Source organism: Lycium barbarum, chromosome 11, assembly GCF_019175385.1.
Source record: "Lycium barbarum isolate Lr01 chromosome 11, ASM1917538v2, whole genome shotgun sequence".
Lineage (NCBI taxonomy): Eukaryota > Viridiplantae > Streptophyta > Magnoliopsida > Solanales > Solanaceae > Lycium > Lycium barbarum.
The window spans coordinates 96,445,478-96,463,973 of record NC_083347.1 but is presented as its reverse complement, the minus strand read 5'-3'; the positions used below and the strand labels follow the sequence as shown (position 1 = coordinate 96,463,973).

The 18,496-nt window shown below is 39.5% G+C and overlaps 1 protein-coding gene and 1 non-coding gene across 2 annotated transcripts; one reads left to right on the top strand and one right to left on the bottom strand.

Annotated features, from left to right (window-relative positions):
• Positions 1-357: 357 nt before the first annotated feature.
• LOC132620003 (uncharacterized) lies at positions 358-1,494 on the bottom strand. The gene is made up of 2 exons (XM_060334744.1): positions 1,159-1,494; positions 358-387 (listed from the first exon to the last, which is right to left on the bottom strand). Exons 1-2 carry the CDS (start codon positions 1,492-1,494, stop codon positions 358-360), a joined length of 366 nt encoding a protein of 121 aa, XP_060190727.1.
• A 1,861-nt stretch (positions 1,495-3,355) lies between these two features.
• Positions 3,356-3,461, top strand: LOC132620563 (small nucleolar RNA R71). The gene has a single exon (XR_009575006.1). It is a non-coding gene; the product is annotated as a small nucleolar RNA R71 (small nucleolar RNA).
• Positions 3,462-18,496: the final 15,035 nt, after the last annotated feature.

Genomic DNA, 18,496 nt, shown 5'->3' with positions numbered 1-18,496 from the left:
GCATGCTTGAGAAGGTGCTATCCAAACAAGACAAAATAGATAGAACATTTAAGGGGCTGACTAAAACTATGGGATCTCACACTGCTTCCATTTAGAAGCTCAAGTCGCAGATGTGAGATATTTCCAAAGAACAACACCCTCCACAGAAGGGAGGACTTTCTAGTGACACTAATCTAAATTCAAAGAGTGGATGAGTTAATTCTTATGAAACGTGTGCTGCTATTAGCACTCGGAGTGTGAAACTACTTCAAAGTGCAGAGAAGAAGGTGATTAATCTCGAGCCAGTTGCTAAAGAAGAAAAGGCACAATCTGATGTGCCAACAATTGTTGATGAGGTCTAGACAGAGGTTCCTATTGTTAAGCAGGCTGCTGATATTTCGAAAAGTTCTAAAAAGCATGAAGGCAGTAGTGACACTATCACAGCAACAGTTAAAGGGGCTCTTCGCTCTTTGACCCAACTATTTAAATCTACACCTCCCTTTCCACAGAGGCTGGTGATGAAGTCTGAGGATGCTAAGTGTCAGAGGTTCTATGATCAAGGTAAGAGATATGCCATAGATACGATGATGGTAATGATAAGCCTAAGTGTAGAGATTATAAAGTCCATCATACGATAGTATGGTCCGTATAAAATTCCACGGTCCGTGTAAGGTGGTCGTGTAACTCACAACTTTTTCCGGAGTTGTCCTCGTCGTTTCGTCTGATCTCCAATCATTACACAACCTTCTTAGCACTTGTTTAATACTTCATTAACAATCTAAGGGACATTATAACTCTTCTCCAAAATATCATTAAGCCATTATTAATTCTATACTCGTAAATCTTGCTCGACACACAACATATACCTTGCTTTCCTTAACAACTTCCGTCTCCTACTTCACATGTCTTTGAATCTCATTTAGAATCATTAAACGTCATTCCTTACTTATTGAAATACCGCATACTTCATGCTCTTTGTTATTCTATTCACTAAGCATCAACGGAAAACAAATTTGAGGTGTAACAGTATATATGTATGTGTTGCTTTGGAGATTGTGCATGTTCAGATTGGGTATGATAATTAGCTTAATGAGTGGTGCTCGGTAGTCAGCCCCGGGTACCCGTCATGGCCCCTTGTCGGGTCGTGACAAAAACTTCCGACAGAAGGAATTCGCCAACCCGAACAAGCACATCATCAACAACCCCAACTGTTCTCTTTATAGATCTATCAGCCATCTGTAGTCGCATAGTGGTAGGTCTAGACATTCCCAACCTCAATTTCTTATGGATAACAAGTGGCATGAGGTTAATGCTTGCCCCATTATCACATAAAGCACAAGCAAAATCATGGTGACCAACAAAACATGGAATAGTAAAGGCCCCTGGATCCTCTTTCTTCTGAACACTGGTTGTAGATATGATAGAGCTAACACGATGAGTCAGACTCACAGAGTCATGCTTGATCGGTCTCTTCTTTGTCAACAACTCCTTCAAATATTTTGAAAAACCCGACATCTCTTTCTAAGTTGAAGAGCATGCTTGAGAAGGTGCTATCCAAACAAGACAAAATAGATAGAACATTGAAGGGGCTGACTAAAACTATGGGATCTCACACTGCTTCCATTTAGAAGCTCAAGTCGCAGATGTGAGATATTTCCAAAGAACAACACCCTCCACAGAAGGGAGGACTTTCTAGTGACACTAATCTAAATTCAAAGAGTGGATGAGTTAATTCTTATGAAACGTGTGCTGCTATTAGCACTCGGAGTGTGAAACTACTTCAAAGTGCAGAGACGAAGGTGATTAATCTCGAGCCAGTTGCTAAAGAAGCCAGTTGCCAGTGATTAACCTCTGACACTTAGCATCCTTAGTCTTCTTCACCAGCCTCTGTGGAAAGGGAGGTGTAGATTTAAATAGTTGGGTCAAAGAGCGAAGAGCCCCTTTAACTGTTGCTTTGCTAGTGTCACTACTGCCTTCATGCTTTTTAGAACTTTTCGAAATAGCAGCAGCCTGCTTAACAATAGGAACCTCTGTCTAGACCTCATCAGCAATTGTTGGCACATCAGATTGTGCCTCTTCTTCTTTAGCAACTGGCTCGAGATTAATCACCTTCTTCTCTGCACTTTGAAGTAGTTTCGCACTCCAAGTGCTAATAGCAGCACACCTTTCATAAGAATTAACTCCACCACTCTTCGAATTTAGATTAGTGTCACTAGAAAGTCCTCCCTTCTTTGGAGGGTGTCGTTCTTTGGAAATATCTCACATCTGCGACTTGAGCTTCTAAATGGAAGCAGTGTGAGATCCCATAGTTTCAGTCAGCCCCTTCAATGTTCTATCTATTTTGTCTTGTTTGGCTAGCACCTTCTCAAGCATGCTCTCCAACTTAGAATTCCCTTGCTCAATCGACTGACCCTTTGGTGGAATATAGGGATTTGAACTCTTATTTTCAAAATTATTATTGTTTTTTTAGTTCCTTTGGTTCGATTTACCATAGTTGTTGTTATAATTTCCTTATCACTGTTGAGTTCTCCATTAAGTCTGATGCTGATTTTGATAGCCTTCTTAGTAGTTCTGGTGATTGGATTTACACCAACGGAAACCATAAACTACCTTTAGTTTATTAACATAGTTAGCATCTTCATACTGCATAGGAGGCCCCTCTTAATATGGACCCTCTTGAACTTGGTACATTCCCTTGGGCATTCCCGGAACTTCTTCAAAGCCTCGAGTCGATCAAGGGCATTTCACTCCTAGCCTAGAAGGGAAGGGCTTGTTTGCAACTAGCAGTAGCTGGCAACGGTCGCGAGGCCAGAGTGGGCTCTTTTTTTAATGTATTAAAGAGGGCCTCTCTAACCAGTGAAAAGTGGTGGGTGTCCAGTAACAGCCATTCCTGGCTCGGCTAGGGGCCTTTTCTTGCTCTTTAGCGCTGTTTTTTTTATTGCAGCTAGGGCGCCCACCCGCCATGAAGGTCACTTAAAGTAACCTACTCGAGATTCTCCTTTTGTATTGTACCGCCTCTTGAACTTGGTACATTCTCTTGGGCATTCCGGGAACTTCTTCAACAACATTAACTTTCTTCATTTCCCTTTCATCAAGTCTTTTTGTCAGCAAAGAAATACTAGTTGCTATCTAAGCTAGAGTCTACTGAGTCTCTTGATTCTCCTTCACAATATTATGGATCATTGGAGCTCCATAGGCTAAACTATTAGTACCACCTGAATGGCATGCTTGATTGTGAGTAGTAAGCTTATCAAGCAATTGAGTGATTTAGGCATATGTCTTGTCCATAAAACACCTATCAGCTGCATTGTTCGCCACTGCTTGTGTCAATGGATCTATCCCTCTATATAACTTCTCCATCAATATATGTTCTGGAAAATAATGATTTGGAGACTTCTGCAAATATTCCTTGAATCTCTCCCAAGCTTCAAATAGTTGTTCCCCCGGAAGCTGTTTGAAATCATATATCTTGTCACGAATTTCAGTTGTTTTCCTTGGCAGAAACCACTTCTTGAGAATAACAGCAACTAGCTCTCCCCACGTATGAATAGTGTTGTGGGGCAGCTTCTCAAACCAAACTCTTGCTTCACCGACTAAAGAATATTTGAAAACTCTTAGCTGAATAGCTTCATCTGGAATAGCATTCTGCATATGTTGGGCACACACACCCACAAAATTCTTCAAATGTTGATGAGGATCTTCATCGGTAGAGTTTCAAAAATATCCCTCAAGTTTGAGCAGTTGGTAGATAGTGGAGTCAATCTTGCAGTTTGCAACATTCGCCCTAGGTGGAACAATAACAGATGCATATTCCACCTTGTCTAGCATATCCACAAAGACATTCTCAACCTCCACTTCCACTAGTGGGTCTTGCGCTTGTAAACCCCTATTACCACCTACTCCACGTCCTCTTATGTTGTTCATGATCACCTGGTTCATTGTAAACAGCAAATAAGGTGTGATGGAATAGAAAAAGACTTTAGGCAAAGCGAAAACTATTTAGTAATATCAAAACCGTATTCCCCGGCAAAGGCGCAAAAATTTGATACGCTCAAATTACACCTATTAAATGGCGTAAAGCGAACGATGTCTAATATAGTAACCCAACTAGGTTGGGTCGAATCCCATAGGGAATATGGTGTGAAAAGGTTACTAAAGTTGTAGAGTACTTTCTTGTGGTCTAGTTTCATATTCCATTGAGTTTGTAGAAGATTGGTTGTTTACTTACTAATTGCTTTTGGTTGTAATAAATGTATAAAATAAAGCCAAAACTGTGTCCCCTTTGGATGATGCGTAATGCTTTGGGTCTTAATATGATATATTTCTAATGGACTGTTGTATGAATGCACATAATCTCTACTTGACTCCCTAATATTTCTCAATAGTTAGAAAGTATTTCTCTTTATGATTTTCCCAAATATAAAAGAGTGTATATGAATAACGATTAATATGTGTCAAGTAAACTCATCCTAAGTGGATTTATTAAATGAGGGTTAACGCCCCGAGGTTTTGTTATTTATCCCTACCAAGCCCTACTCACTTTCCAAGTAACGGAAAGTTTATGGCTTAAATTAATGTTTACAACCATCAATTATGAATGAAGAACGAAGAATAAATAAACCCTAACAATCTGTTATGCATATATCAATAGTAAAAGCCGATTCACATAACACCCATCCTTGGGTTCACAACCTAAGTAGAGCAATTAGCTACTCATGGTATTAATTGCAAAATAAAGGTTAGTAGAAGTCATTGATGCTTACAATTGATGAAAAGTAAGATGGAAAAGATAAATCTCGTCCTCAAAAGCTTCAACAACTAAGAGTATTCAATGCTATGAGAATAAAATCTAAAACTCATAATGAATAAAACCCTACAAGAAACTTTTTATAAGGTCTCATAAAACACGAAATTACAACTGGCCGGACGGCATCAAATACGGTCCGTATAATAAAATACGGTATGTATTTCTTGTCCGTAACTCAGCTTCTCCAACTTCAAATTTCTGTTTCCAATAGCTTCTTAAATACGACCAGGAATGCGGTCTGTCTAAATATATACGGTACGTAATTCTCCGCTTGGTTACAGTTCATGCAATTTCAGTGTTCTTGTCCTTCAACCCGTCAATTACCTGAGAAACAATAAAAACACATCAAAACAACACTTACTTGCTTAAAAAAAAGTAAAACTTATTGTCAAACATCAATTGTGCCATAATTTCATGGCACATCAATGTGACTGCTGCAGCGGGCCCGCTGTGGAGGACTTTAGGCCGCTACAGCGGATGATGCTGACAGAATCCTATTTAATGCCTTAGTTAAAGCCCTTCTTTTCTATCACTTCATTTATTGATTCTAAGCAACTTTGGAGGCAATTTGAGGTGATTTTGGCTGGTTTCTTCTTGTGGGTAAGTCTCCTAACTTTAGCCTTCATCCTTTATCTTTCATAAGCTTTAACCTATGCTATGAGTCTATAGAACTTAAGCAATAAAGATGGGTTTAATAGTTTCTTCACTAATGGAGTTTTAGTCTTTCAAAGTGGGATGGATTAGTGGATTTAACTTCTTTAAAGCATGGAATTTGATGAGATGATAAGTAATAAGCTTGAATCTTCCATTAATGTTGATGAAATTGAATGTTGGAAAGTTAGGGTTTATAACCAAATTGGGGGTATTTCACTTACCATTCTTGAGTTACTTTAGCAAATGATTTGTAGGATTGAACTACTAGAATGTTGAGTTGCATGTTTCACTCTCAAAATACCCGTTTTACCCTTGTGGGCCCGCTTTTCCCTTTATCCATAGTTGAATTTGATTCTGTTACACCTCGAAAAAATTCATGTCGTCGTGTGGTAGATTGACTAATGCAAGGAGAGACGTATGTGATATCCCTACAAGTAAGAAAGGTTACTTGGCAATTCTAATTAAGATTCCAAAGACATTTGAGGCAAGAGAAGAAAGTTCGTTGAGGAAGGCAAGGTACAAGTCGTGTTTTGTAAAGGTTTTGCAAAGTACCGAACTAATGTTGACCTAATGATGTCTTGAGGAAGAGTTATGATGCCCCTTAGGTTATTAATGAAGTGTTAAACAAGTGCTAAGAAGGTTCCATAAGTATTGGAGATCAAACGAAACGACGAGAACAAGTTCGGAGAGAAGGTCGATTATACGACCATTTATACGGTCTGTATAATGGTCCGTATAACCATTATAGTGAAAGGCCATCACTGATGGAGTTATAAGGTCAGTTATACGGACCATATAATATTATACGGACCGTATAAGGGTCCGTATAACTCTCGTGGGGCAATTTTAATTTTTTATAAAAAGATGACTCTAAGGTCTTATTTCTCATTTCTCATTTCCTCCACTTCTCTCAAAACCTCTAGAATATTCCACACACTTCATTTACATGAATTCAAGGGAAATCAAAGATCAAATACCAAAAACTAATAGAATCAAGTGAAAGAATGCTAACCAGCGTTGCTGGAAGCTAGAAATCTCTTTGAAATTGAAGTTAGGGTTTTATCCAAGTGAAGCATTTCCATCCAAATCCCATTCCTACACAATAAAAGGTGGGTTTTATGTTCATTTCATGCTATTAGGAGTATTGAATGGTTGAAAGGCTTGGATCATGGAAGAAAGTAGAAAATGGAGTGTAAATATGAGAATAGTGAAATTCTTGAATGGTAACTTGATTTGAATCATAGTTCTTGACATGTTATGGGTATAATCTTGTTATAAATGGTATTAAAATATTGGAGAAGCATTATATGAGGAGGAATGTGGTGTTGTATTATGGTTATGGTTATGAATGACTTTGAGAGGGAATTTTGAGAATTGAATAATGACTAACTTAACGAAGTTTATTGATTATGATATTATGGATGTTATTATTGATGTTTGGGAGGTGTTATATTATATGGAGAATGTTATAGAAACAATGGAGATGCTGCCCAATTTTCATTAGCTTTAGCTTAAGCTTAAGTATGTTCCGGTTATCTAACCTTAGTACGAATTCTCTTGAATGTAGAATCGTGAACATTGGAGGGAAGCGTTTAATTGATAAAGTTAGCGAGACATAAAGGTATGTGAGGCTAGTCCCTTCTTTTCCTAAGGCATGATTCCTATAATTTGACATTCCTTTGTCTTTCCATGATTTTCTCATAATCCGGAAATTATAAGTCTATGGCTATCGAGGGCTACTCATAAGATAATGATAAGAGACGTGCTATAAACGAGATAATGATGACGATGAATCTAAATCTAGAGACCCTAAAGCTCATGATATGATATTTTTATGAAGCTAATGATTCCTTGATGTTATTCATTGTTGCTAGACTCACCTTATAATGCTAGTTCCTTCATGGTGAGGCATGATGATCATGACTACTCCATAATGGAATCAGGGGTTCTCGATCTTACATCACCCCGATAGAGTTATAGTTGTACTTGAGTTTTAATGCATGCTTTATGATCAGTATAGGATGATTAGATTACACCGCGCCTACATGCCCGAGCAAACACTTCTAAGGCGGGCAGCATATACACCATGTCTAGTTGGCGTGGGCAGACACCACTAGTGGGCGGTATGTGATGATTACCCCGAATGCGGGAGGCCTGGACGCGGGCTAATGATGATCACACCGTACCTATATGGTCGGGCAACTTATATATGCATACTCGATATGATATTGTTTATGATGTAAGTTAGCATGCATTATTCTATCTTAAGAGTCATTCAGTTGCAGGTTGTTTCCTTACTTGATGTTCTCTTATCTCTTCGACTTGTTATTATTGTAAATGCCTTACATATTCAGTACATTGTTTGCATTGACGTCCTTTCTTTTTGGACGCTGTGTTCATGCCCACAGGTAGACAGGGAGGTGGCCCAGATCCTTAGGAGCTACTCGGCAGATTCACAGGAGCACTCCACTATTCCGGAGGTTCCATTTGTTGATACATTCTTTTGTGTGTATATTTGGGCACGACGGGGTCTTGTCCCATCCATATGTCTCAGTACTCTAGTAGAGGCTCGTAGATACGTATGCGTGGCAAGTAGTTGTCTCATGAATACATTAGTGTATACTTTTGTATATCATTTTTGCAGCCATGAGGGCTTATGTATATTTATGTATTGCCTTGGAGATTATATGTGTCCAGGATGGGTATGATGTGTAGCATAATGAGTTGTGCTTGGTAGTCAGCTCCGGGCACCCGTCATGGCCCCTAATCAGGTCGTGACAGAAGTGGTATCAAAGTAGTTCCATCCTAGGGTGTGTCTACGAGCCGTGTCCAGCAGAGTCTCATTTATGGGTGTGAAGCGCCACACTTATAAACAAGAGGTTGCGGGGCATTTAGGAAAAATAACCATTCTTATTATTATTAGATCGTGCGATAGAGATATATTATAAGATTTCCTTTTCCCTAATTGTGCGTTATGATTTCAGTGATGCCGGTCAAGAGAAAAGCCACAGCCGCCCAGAAGGGCAAGGCTACGAGAGAAAGGTGGATGGAAAGGGAGCCACCAGCCAATATAGAAGAAGGTTAATCCCATAATGAGGCTCCATCACATACCTCTCACACTCCACCTATTCTAGAAGGACAAGGATGGGTCCCTACTCCGGCTCTTGTGCCTCCAGTTCCTCCACCGGGTGCTTCGGGTCAACAGATGACCGAGGCCATTCAGTTATTAACTCAGTTGGTTGCCGCTCAGGCTCAACGGCAAAGTACGGGTCCCGGTGATAGAGCCACTAGTGCAAGGGCTCGTGATTTCATGAGTTTAAATCCCCCAGAATTTTTCGGGTCGAAGCCGGATGAAGACCCGCAAGATTTTATAGATGAAATATTGAGGACGTTGAGAATCACCCATGCCTCTGATACGAAATCTGTGGAGTTGGCATCTTATAGACTCCGGGATGTAGCGGTCTTTTGGTATAATAATTGGATTTATTCAAGAGGAGAGGATGCACCTCTCCCGGGTTGGCAAGAGTTCGTGAAAGCCTTTATTTGTCATTATTTGCCACCCAAGGTCCGTCGGGCCAGAGCTGATAAATTCTTGAATCTTAAGCAAAGGAATATGAGTGCCAGGAGTATAGACATCACTTTAATTCATTGGCTAGATATGCTCCGACCATGGTGGCTGACATAGGGGATAGAGTACATAGATTTGTGAGTGGCTTATGGTCAAATTTGTTCAAAGATTGCCTGACAACTTCATTGCAGGAGGGGATGGACATTTCCGTATTCAGGCCCACGCCCAAAATTTGGAAAAGCAGCAGCAGCCAGAGAGGGGTGAGCGTGATATTCATAGAGGACAGAGCAAGAGGGCCAGATCTGCCGGTGCTAGTAGTGAGTATAGAGGGGGTCAGCGGCAATAGTATTCCAGATATTTGGGCCAGTTCGCGACGAGTGCACCTCCTCAGTTTGCGGGCAGATGATTTGATCGCCCTATTTATTCTGATCCGGGTCAGAGTTCGAGAGTCTCAGGTCCTCAGTTTGGAGGTGCTCCCAGCCAGCGAAGACCACCGGTGCCGCGATGTAGCTAGTTTGGTAGATTACGTTCCGGTCAGTGTTGCCGAGGTTCAGATGCTTGCTATGCCTGTGGTCAGGTTGGGCATATAATGCGTGATTATCCATCGATGGGTGGTAGATTTGGAGCTCAACCCACAGGATCAACAGCTGGTTCTTCCTCGTTGGTGCTCCTGATAAGGAAGACTCCAGCAGGTCGCGGTAGGGGCAGAGGGGGAGCATCCAGTTCAGGTGGTAACCAGCCCCGTATTTATGCTTTAGCCCGACGTCAAGATCTTGAGTCCTCCTCGGATGTGGTTACAGGTATACTATCCATATTCTTTCATGACGTTTATGCATTGATTGATCTGGGTTTTACGCTGTCTTATATTACTCCTTATATTGCTGGCTACATTGGGGTGAAACCCGAGCCAATTAAACCTTTCGAGGTATCTACTCCGGTTAGTGATCCAGTAATAGCTAAATAAGTGTATAAAAATTGTATGATTGTGGTATGTGATCGTCAGACTAAAGTCGATTTGGTTGAGCTAGAAATGTTAGACTTTGATGTAATTATGGGCATGAATTGGTTTGCCTCTTGTTATGCCAATGTTGATTGCAGAATGAAAGTAGTTCGATTCCAAATCCCGGGAGAACAAGTGCTTGAATGAAAAGGTAATACAGCGTCCCCAAGAGGTAGGTTTATTTCCTACCTCAAGGCGAGGAAGATGATCGCCAAAGGCTATATTTATCATCTAGTTCGAGTTCATGACACCGAAGCAAAGCCGCCGACTTTTTAATCCTTTCTGGTAGTAAATGAATTTCTGGATGTATTTCCAGATAAACTTCCAGGCCTTTCTCTGGAAAGAGAGATTGATTTTGCTATTGATGTGTTGCCGGACACCAAGCCCATATTTATTCCTCCTTACCGAATGGCTCCTGCAGAATTGAAAGAGCTAAAGGCACAACTGAAAGATTTGCTCGAGAAGGGATTCATTAGGCCCAGTTCATCACCATGGGGAGCACCTATCCTATTTATGAGGAAGAAATATAGTTCCCTACGGATGTGCATTGACTATAGGCAGCTGAACAAGGTGACGATAAAGAATAAATATTCACTTCCAAGGATTGATGATTTGTTTGACCAATTATAGGGTGCCAAATGGTTTTTTTAAATTGATCTAAGATCGGGGGTATCACCAAGTGAGAGTTAGAGAAGAAAATATTCCCAAAAAGGCTTTCAGAACAAGATACGACCATTATGAGTTTCGAGTGATGTCATTTGGGTTGACTAATGCTCCGGCAGTGTTTTAGGCCTCTCCTAGATCTGTTTGTGATCGTGTTCATTGAAGATATTCTAGTATATTCTCGGTCAGAAACAGAGCATGCAGATCATCTATGTACTATCCTTGGAATTCTTCAGACTCGTGAGTTGTATGTTAAATTTTTGAAATGTGAGTTCTGGCTAAATTCTATAACTTTTCTAGGCCATATCATTTCAGCTGATGGTATTCGAGTTGATACTTAGAAAATAGAGGTTGTGAAGACTTGGCCAAGGCCCATAACACCTACAGAGGTTCGTAGCTTATTGGGATTAGCAGGCTATTATAGAAGATTTGTGGAAGGATTCTCTTCTATTTCAACACCATTAACGAAGTTAACTCAGAAATCAGCAAAATTTCAGTGGACCAATGCTTGTGAACGCAGTTTTCAGGAATTGAAGGACAAATTAACTTCAGCCCCAGTCCTGACACTTTCAGAAGGACCAGACGGCTATGTTGTTTATTGTGATGCCTCCGGTGTCAGGTTAGGCTGTGTGTTGATGTAACACGGTAAAGTCATTGCCTATGCTTCAAGGCTGTTGCGAAAACATGAGAAGAATTACCCGACCCATGATCTGGAATGGGCTGCAATTATCCATGCGCTAAAAAATTGGAGACATTATTTGTACGGTGTACATGTTGATATTTATACAGATCACAAGAGTCTCCAATATATTTTCAAGTAGAGGGAGTTAAATCTACGACAGAGGCGGTGGTTAGAATTATTAAAAGATTACGATATGAGCATTTTATATCATCCTGGAAAGGCAAATGTAGTAGTTGATGCACTTAGCCGCAAATCAATGGGTAGTCTATGTGAGGTCCCTCCAGAGAAGAAAGAATTAATCCATGAGCTTCACCAGCTAGCCAGCCTCGGAGTTCGTCTAATTGATTCGGGTAATGCAAGAGTTGGTATTCATGACCTAGCTATTTCGTCCTTATATATGGAGGTGAGAGAGCGCCAATATGAAGACCCCCAGTTGAGTCACTATAGAGATACAGTTCCTGAGAAAGATAAGTCACCATTTCAAGTTTCTACAAATGGAGTTCTTAAGTACCGAGACAGGCTATGTGTTCCAGAAGTTGCGGGGCTACGTCGTCGGATTCTAGAAGAAGCTCATTACTCACGGTATTCCATTCACCCTGGAGTGACAAAGATGTATCATGATATTAAGCTAATGTATTGGTAGGATGGAATGAAGAAAGACATAGTAGAATTTGTAGCTCAATGTCCAAATTTCCAATAAGTGAAAATTGAGCATCAAAAGCTAGGAGGATTGTTACAAGCCATAGAAATTCCAACCTGGAAATGGAAAGTGATGAACATGGATTTCGTTGTATGCTTTCCTCGTTCTCGGCGAAAATATGACTCCATATGGGTGATTGTTGACAGACTCACGAAATCAGCTCATTTTCTTCCAATCAAAACCACATATTCGGCAGAAGGTTATGCAAGGTTGTATCTTAGAGATCGTGCGACTTTATGGTGTCCCGATATCTATTATCACAGACCGAGGAGCACAATTTACTGCTAAATTCTTGAAGTCTTTTCAAGAAGGTTCGAGGACTCAAGTTAGACTTAGCACAACATTTCCAACTACCTTCGAAATCTTTTCAAGAAGGTTCGAGGACTCAAGTTAGACTTAGCACAGCATTTCACCCACAAACTGATGGACAAGTTGAACGCACCATTCACACCTTGGAAGACATGTTACGGACATGTGTGTTAGATTTCAGAGGTAGTTGGGATGATCACTTGCCTCTTATTGAGTTTGCATACAACAACAACTATCATTCCAGTATTCAGATGGCCCCGTATGAAGCTCTATATTGAAGGAAGTGTAGATCACCAATTGGGTGGTTTGAAGTAGGATAGGTACAACTAATAGGTCCAGAGTTGATTCAACAAGCGGTGGAAAAGATCAAGGTTATCCAGGATCGATTAGTGACAGCCCAAAGTCGCTTGAAATCTTATGCAGACAACCGTCGGTGAGACTTAGAATTCTAAGTTGATGATTGGGTATTCCTGAAGGTATCACCGATGAAAGGTGTGATGAGATTTGGCAAGAAGGGAAAATTAAGTCCTCGATACATTGTACCATATAAGATTGTCCGCAAGATAGGCCAAGTAGCTTATGAATTGGACTTACCTCCAGAACATGAATCAGTCCATCCAGTTTTTAATGTATCAATGCTCTGTAAGTGTTTCGGAGATCCTACTAGAATCGGACCTATAGATGATGTACAAGTTACGGAGAAGTTGTCTTATGAGGAGGTACCCACTGCCATGCTAGATAGGCAAGTACGGAAACTGAGAAATAAAGAGGTAGCCTTGGTTAAGGTCTTGCGGAGAAATAATAACCAAGAGGAATGACTTGGGAAGCAGAAGAAGACATGAAGTCTAAGTACCCACAATTGTTTCCACCCCCGGAAGGGATTCAAGATGAAACGCCATTATCATAAGGTATGTAACGCTTTCTTTTAATGCTTTTGGTCGTGTGTCGCCATATTTTCTTGCTATTATGTTGTAGCCCTGTGAGGTGATGTTATTGTGGGCTGTTGTGACAGGATGGTAGCGCCATATTACAGGGGAAAATCTTGCGAAATTTCTGTAGGATTCCCGAAACTTAACATTCGAGGATGAATGTTTTTAAAGGGGGGAAGAGTGTTACACCTCGGAAAAATTCATGTCGTCGTGTGGTAGATAGACTAACACAGGGTGAGATGTATGCGATGTCCCTATAAGTAAGAAAGGTTACTTGGCGATTGTAATTAAGATTCCAAAGACATTTGAGGCAAGCGAAGAAAGTTCGTTGAGGAAGGCAAGGTATAAGTCGTGTTTTGGAAGGGTTTTGCAAAGTACCGAACTAATGTTGACTTAATGATGTCTTGATGAAGAGTTATGAAGCCCCTTAGGTTTTTAATGCAGTGTTAAACAAGTGCTAAGAAGGTTCCAAAGGGATTGGAGATCAAACGAAATAACGAGAACAGGTTCGGAGAGAAGGCGGATTATACGACGATTTATACGGTCCGTATAATGGTTCATATAACTGTTACAGTGAAGGGCCATCCCTGATGGAGTTATACGGTCACTTATATGGACCGTATAATATTATACGGTCCGTATAATATTACACGGACCGTATAAGGGTCTGTATAACTCCCGTCAGACAGTTTTAATTTTTTATAAAAAGATGACTCCAAGGTCTTATTTCTCATTTCTCATTTCCTCCACTTCTCTCAAAACCTCTAGAATATTCCACACACTTCATTTACATGAATTCGAGGGAAATCAAAGATCAAATACCAAAAACTAGTAGAATCAAGTGCAATAATGCTAACTAGGGTTGAAGGAAGCTAGAAATCTCTTTAGAATTGAAGTTAGGGTTTTATCCAAGTGAAGCATTTCCATCCAAAACCCATTCCTACACAATCAAAGGTGAGTTTTATGTTCATTTCATGCTATTAGAAGTATTGAATGGTTGAAAGGCTTGGATCATGGAAGAAAGTAGAAAATAGTGTAAATATGAGAATAGTAAAATTCCTGAATGGTAACTTGATTTGAATCATAGTTCTTGACATGTTATGGGTATAATCTTGTTATAAATGGTATTACGAATATTGGAGAAGCATTATATGAGAAGGAATGTGGTGTTGTATTACGGTTATGGTTATGAATGACTTCGAGAGGGAATTTTGAGAATTGAATAATGACTAACTTAACGAAGTTTATTGATTATGATAATATGGATGTTATTATTGATGTTTAGGAGCTGTTATATTATATGGAAAATGTCATAGAAACAAAGGAGATGCTGCCCAATTTTCATTAGCTTTGGCTTAATCCTAAGTACGTTCCGGTTATCTAACCTTAGTACAAATTCTCTTGAATGTAGAATCGTGAACATTGGAGAGAAGTGTTTAATTGATAAAGTTAGCGAGATGTAAAGGTAAGTGAGGCTAGTCCCTTCTTTTCCTAAGGCATGATTCCTATAATATGACATTCCTTTATCTTTCCATGACTTTCTCATATTCCGGAAATTATAAGTCTGTGGCTATCAAGGGCTACTCATAAGATAATGATAAGAAACGTGCTATAAACGAGATAATGATGACGATGAATCTAAATCTATAGACCCTAAAGCTCATGATATGATATTCTTATGAAGCTAATGATTCCTTGATGTTATTCATTGTTTCTAGACTCACCTTATAATGCTAGTTCCTTCAAGGTGAGGCATGATGACCATGACTACTCCATAATGGAATCGGGGGTTCTCAATCTTACGTCACCCCGATAGAGTTATAGTTGTACTTGAGTTCTAATTCATGCTTTATGATAAGTATAGGATGATTAGATTACAACGCGCTTACATGCCCGGGCAGACATTGCTAAGGCGGGCGGCATAAACACCATTTCTAGATGGCATGGGCAGACACCACTAGTCGGCGGCATGAGATGGTTACCCCAAACGCGGGAGGCCTGGACGCGGGCTAATGATGATCACACCGTACCTATATGATCGGGTAGCTAATATATGCATACTCGATATGATTTTGTTTATGATGTAAGTTAGCATGCATTATTCTGTCTTAAGAGTCATTCAGTTGCAGGTTGTTTCCTTACTTGATGTTCTCGTATCTCTTCAACATGTTATTATTGTACATGCGTTACATACTCAGTACATTGTTTGTATTGACGTCCTTTCTTTTTGGACGTTGTGTTCATGCCCACAGGTAGACAAGGAGGCAGCCCAGATCCTTAGGAGCTACTCGGCAGATTCACAGGAGCACTCCACTATTTGTTGATACATTATTTTTGTATATATTTGGGTACGACGGGGTCCTGTCCTGTCCTTATGTCTCAGTACTCTGGTAGAGGCTCGTATATACGTATGCGTGGGTAGTAGTTGTCTCATGAATACATCGGTGTAGCATAATGAGTGGTGCTCGGTAGTCAGCTCTGGGTACCCGTCATGGCCCCTAGTCGGGTCGTGACAGATTCAAAAGATGAGTATAGCAATATGGGTGTTGTTCTTCCTTATTTCTGATTTAGTTATCGATTATGAATAGACTGTGAGTATTTGGAGGCACTATGAAAGGGCAAGGAAAAAGTGTGATTATTCGTGGCTCCCGCTCGACTAATAGGAAGGTTACGACTTATCTTTCGATTAGACTCCAATTAGCGAAACATATGTGGGAGTTAGATGTTAATGGGAAAAGCATGCTAGGCCTTCGGGTATCGCGTTGGGATGGAATTCTATTAGGCTGGTTGCTGTTGATTATGGCTTGTCGCCTTGTTATTGTGCTTAGGCTGTTGCCTTATTTGCTGTGTTATGATACGTGTTTGCATTCATTTTTCTCTTCTTGTGTCAGTTATCACCAGAGAAAGGAAGGATAATGAGATTAGACCTGAATGTGATGTATACTTATGATAATACACGGTTGAAATCTTGATTATAATTTACTGTTGATGATGATATCATGCATGGAATACATTCTTATTTCACCTATTGAATTATGACTTGATACTAAAGATGATTAATGAGAAAAAGGAATATATTGGTGACACAAGACCTAGTCATGAGGTGTATTTGTCATATTTGGAAGGAAGGGGTTGATATATACTCTTTATGTTCATTGACATGGTTTGTATGATTCGTTCCATGGTTGAGCTGATTTTTCTAAGTCTTGTTATGGCTTATGGTATTGTTACTTGTACTTCAGTGGCAATTGATTTCATTGATTGATCATGCTTATATTTGAGTGGTGCTTCAGATTGGGGTTCTAGACTTGAACCATATCTTGAGATTCATTTTGTTTATAAACATATATATAAGGCACATTTTGACAGGGGGTGAGGATGTATTCTAGTTGTGTACTCGTGATCTGAGGTCTGTTCCGGAGTGAGAGGCTCCTGATCTGAGGTCTATTTCGAAGCGAGTGGTACATGGACACCATGAGTCACTCGCGGGTCATAACTATTGTGCGAAAAATGTCTTTAGCATGTGTCTACAGGGTATTTGGCCAGTATTGCATTGCACATCATTACAGTTCATCCTACATCATCATATGGTTCCGTATTTCTGATCTCGGATGGTTTGTTTGTACTATTGTTGTGGTATAGATCAGATTATAGACTGGACTTGATTGTGGATTGTTATATCCCGCATTTTTGTACATTCGGATAATTCAAGATAATTGCGGGAAGTTAAGAGCAAGCCTATATTTTTGATCTTGCACATCATTACAGTTCATCCTACATCATCATATGGTTCCGTATTTCTGATCTCGCATGGTATGTTTGTACTATTGTTGTGGTATAGATCAGATTATAGACTGGACTTGATTGTGGATTGTTATATCCCGCATTTTTGTACATTCGGATAATTCCAGATAATTGCGGGAAGTTAAGAGCAAGCCTATATTTTTGATCTTGTTTACCACATAAGTTGCTTATGAAAATTTTTGATGTGGAAATATTAAGAAAGACTAGGGGTAAAAAGGGATATTCGCAAGATGACTTATAGAAATATGGAGGAAGGCTAAGGGCAAATTTAGAATTTGGAGAATAATTTTTTTTCATGAATTGCAAGACCAAAAAAAAAAAAAAAAAAAAAAAAAAAAAAAAAAAATCAGAGGATGGACTTGAAACATGGGCCAAGTGGCCATCCAAGCATAGTATGGGCCAAGGCCCATATGGAAGTTAAATAAATAACCCAAAAAGATGGCAAGTTGCCATAATATTCATCTTTTATACATGGAAATTTCAAGAAGCTTGGAGAGAGCTAAGGAACAAGGCCATTCGGCCATAGCAAGAAGAAAATTGGAGCCTCCAATTTTAATCCAAAAAAATATTTTCTTCTAGTGTTCCTACTAATTCAAGGGTCCTCTTTAACGTGGTATAATCATTGGAGCAAGAAAAAACATCTATTCTTGCAAGGAGCAACTTTAGCCAAGAAGGAAGATAAGTGGAAAGGGTAAGAATTAATCTTCTTTTATATGTTATGGATGATTATGCATGTTGTAGTATGGAAAAGTGGATGAAATTCATAAAAATATGGAACCTAGGTTGTGGCCGTGTATATGTATGGTGTGTAGGAACAATGATTCAATTATTTTATTTAGTGTTTTGGTTGTTGTTGTAATGGAATCTATGATGGAAATGAAAGTTTGATGATTCTAGTTGAAGTTGTAAGTGTTGGAGAGTTGTTCTAGAAGCTAATGTGATTTTAATGTCACTTTTTGTAGTTATGGAAGGTAATGTTGTTAATGTGTGACTTGTTAGTATAATTCATGAATTTGAAAGGAAAAAATGTGTTCTTGTTGTTGCTATTGCATTTGGGAAGTTTCGGGTGGAATGGCATATTGGTTGGATTATTTTGAATATAGTACGGATTGTTTGAAGTATCCTTGAATATTGTTTGAATGGTTTCGGATAAATACTTGAATATGTGAGCAATTATGAATTGAACGTGAATGGAAAGTCGTCAAAGTTTGTAGAAAGAAGTTGCTAATGTTAGTATGCGTTTTGAATCGATTGTGGATATTGCTAGAATAATCGTTGGTGTTGTTGTTGATAATTTGGCCGAGTTAAATTCTCGGATTTGTTGTTGATGATATAGCCGAGTTGGATTCTCGGGGATGGTAGTATTTACAGGGGAAATGCTGCCGAAATTTCTGTAGACAA

What these genes read in the sequence shown, in the direction of transcription:
- LOC132620003 (XM_060334744.1), bottom strand. Translation starts at nt 1,494, where the DNA reads ATGTCGGGTTTTTCAAAATATTTGAAGGAGTTGTTGACAAAGAAGAGA. An exon ending in TTGATGATGTGCTTGTTCGG is followed by an intron (nt 388 to 1,158) that starts GTTGGCGAATTC and finishes CATGCTTTTTAG; the next exon opens with AACTTTTCGAAATATCAGCA.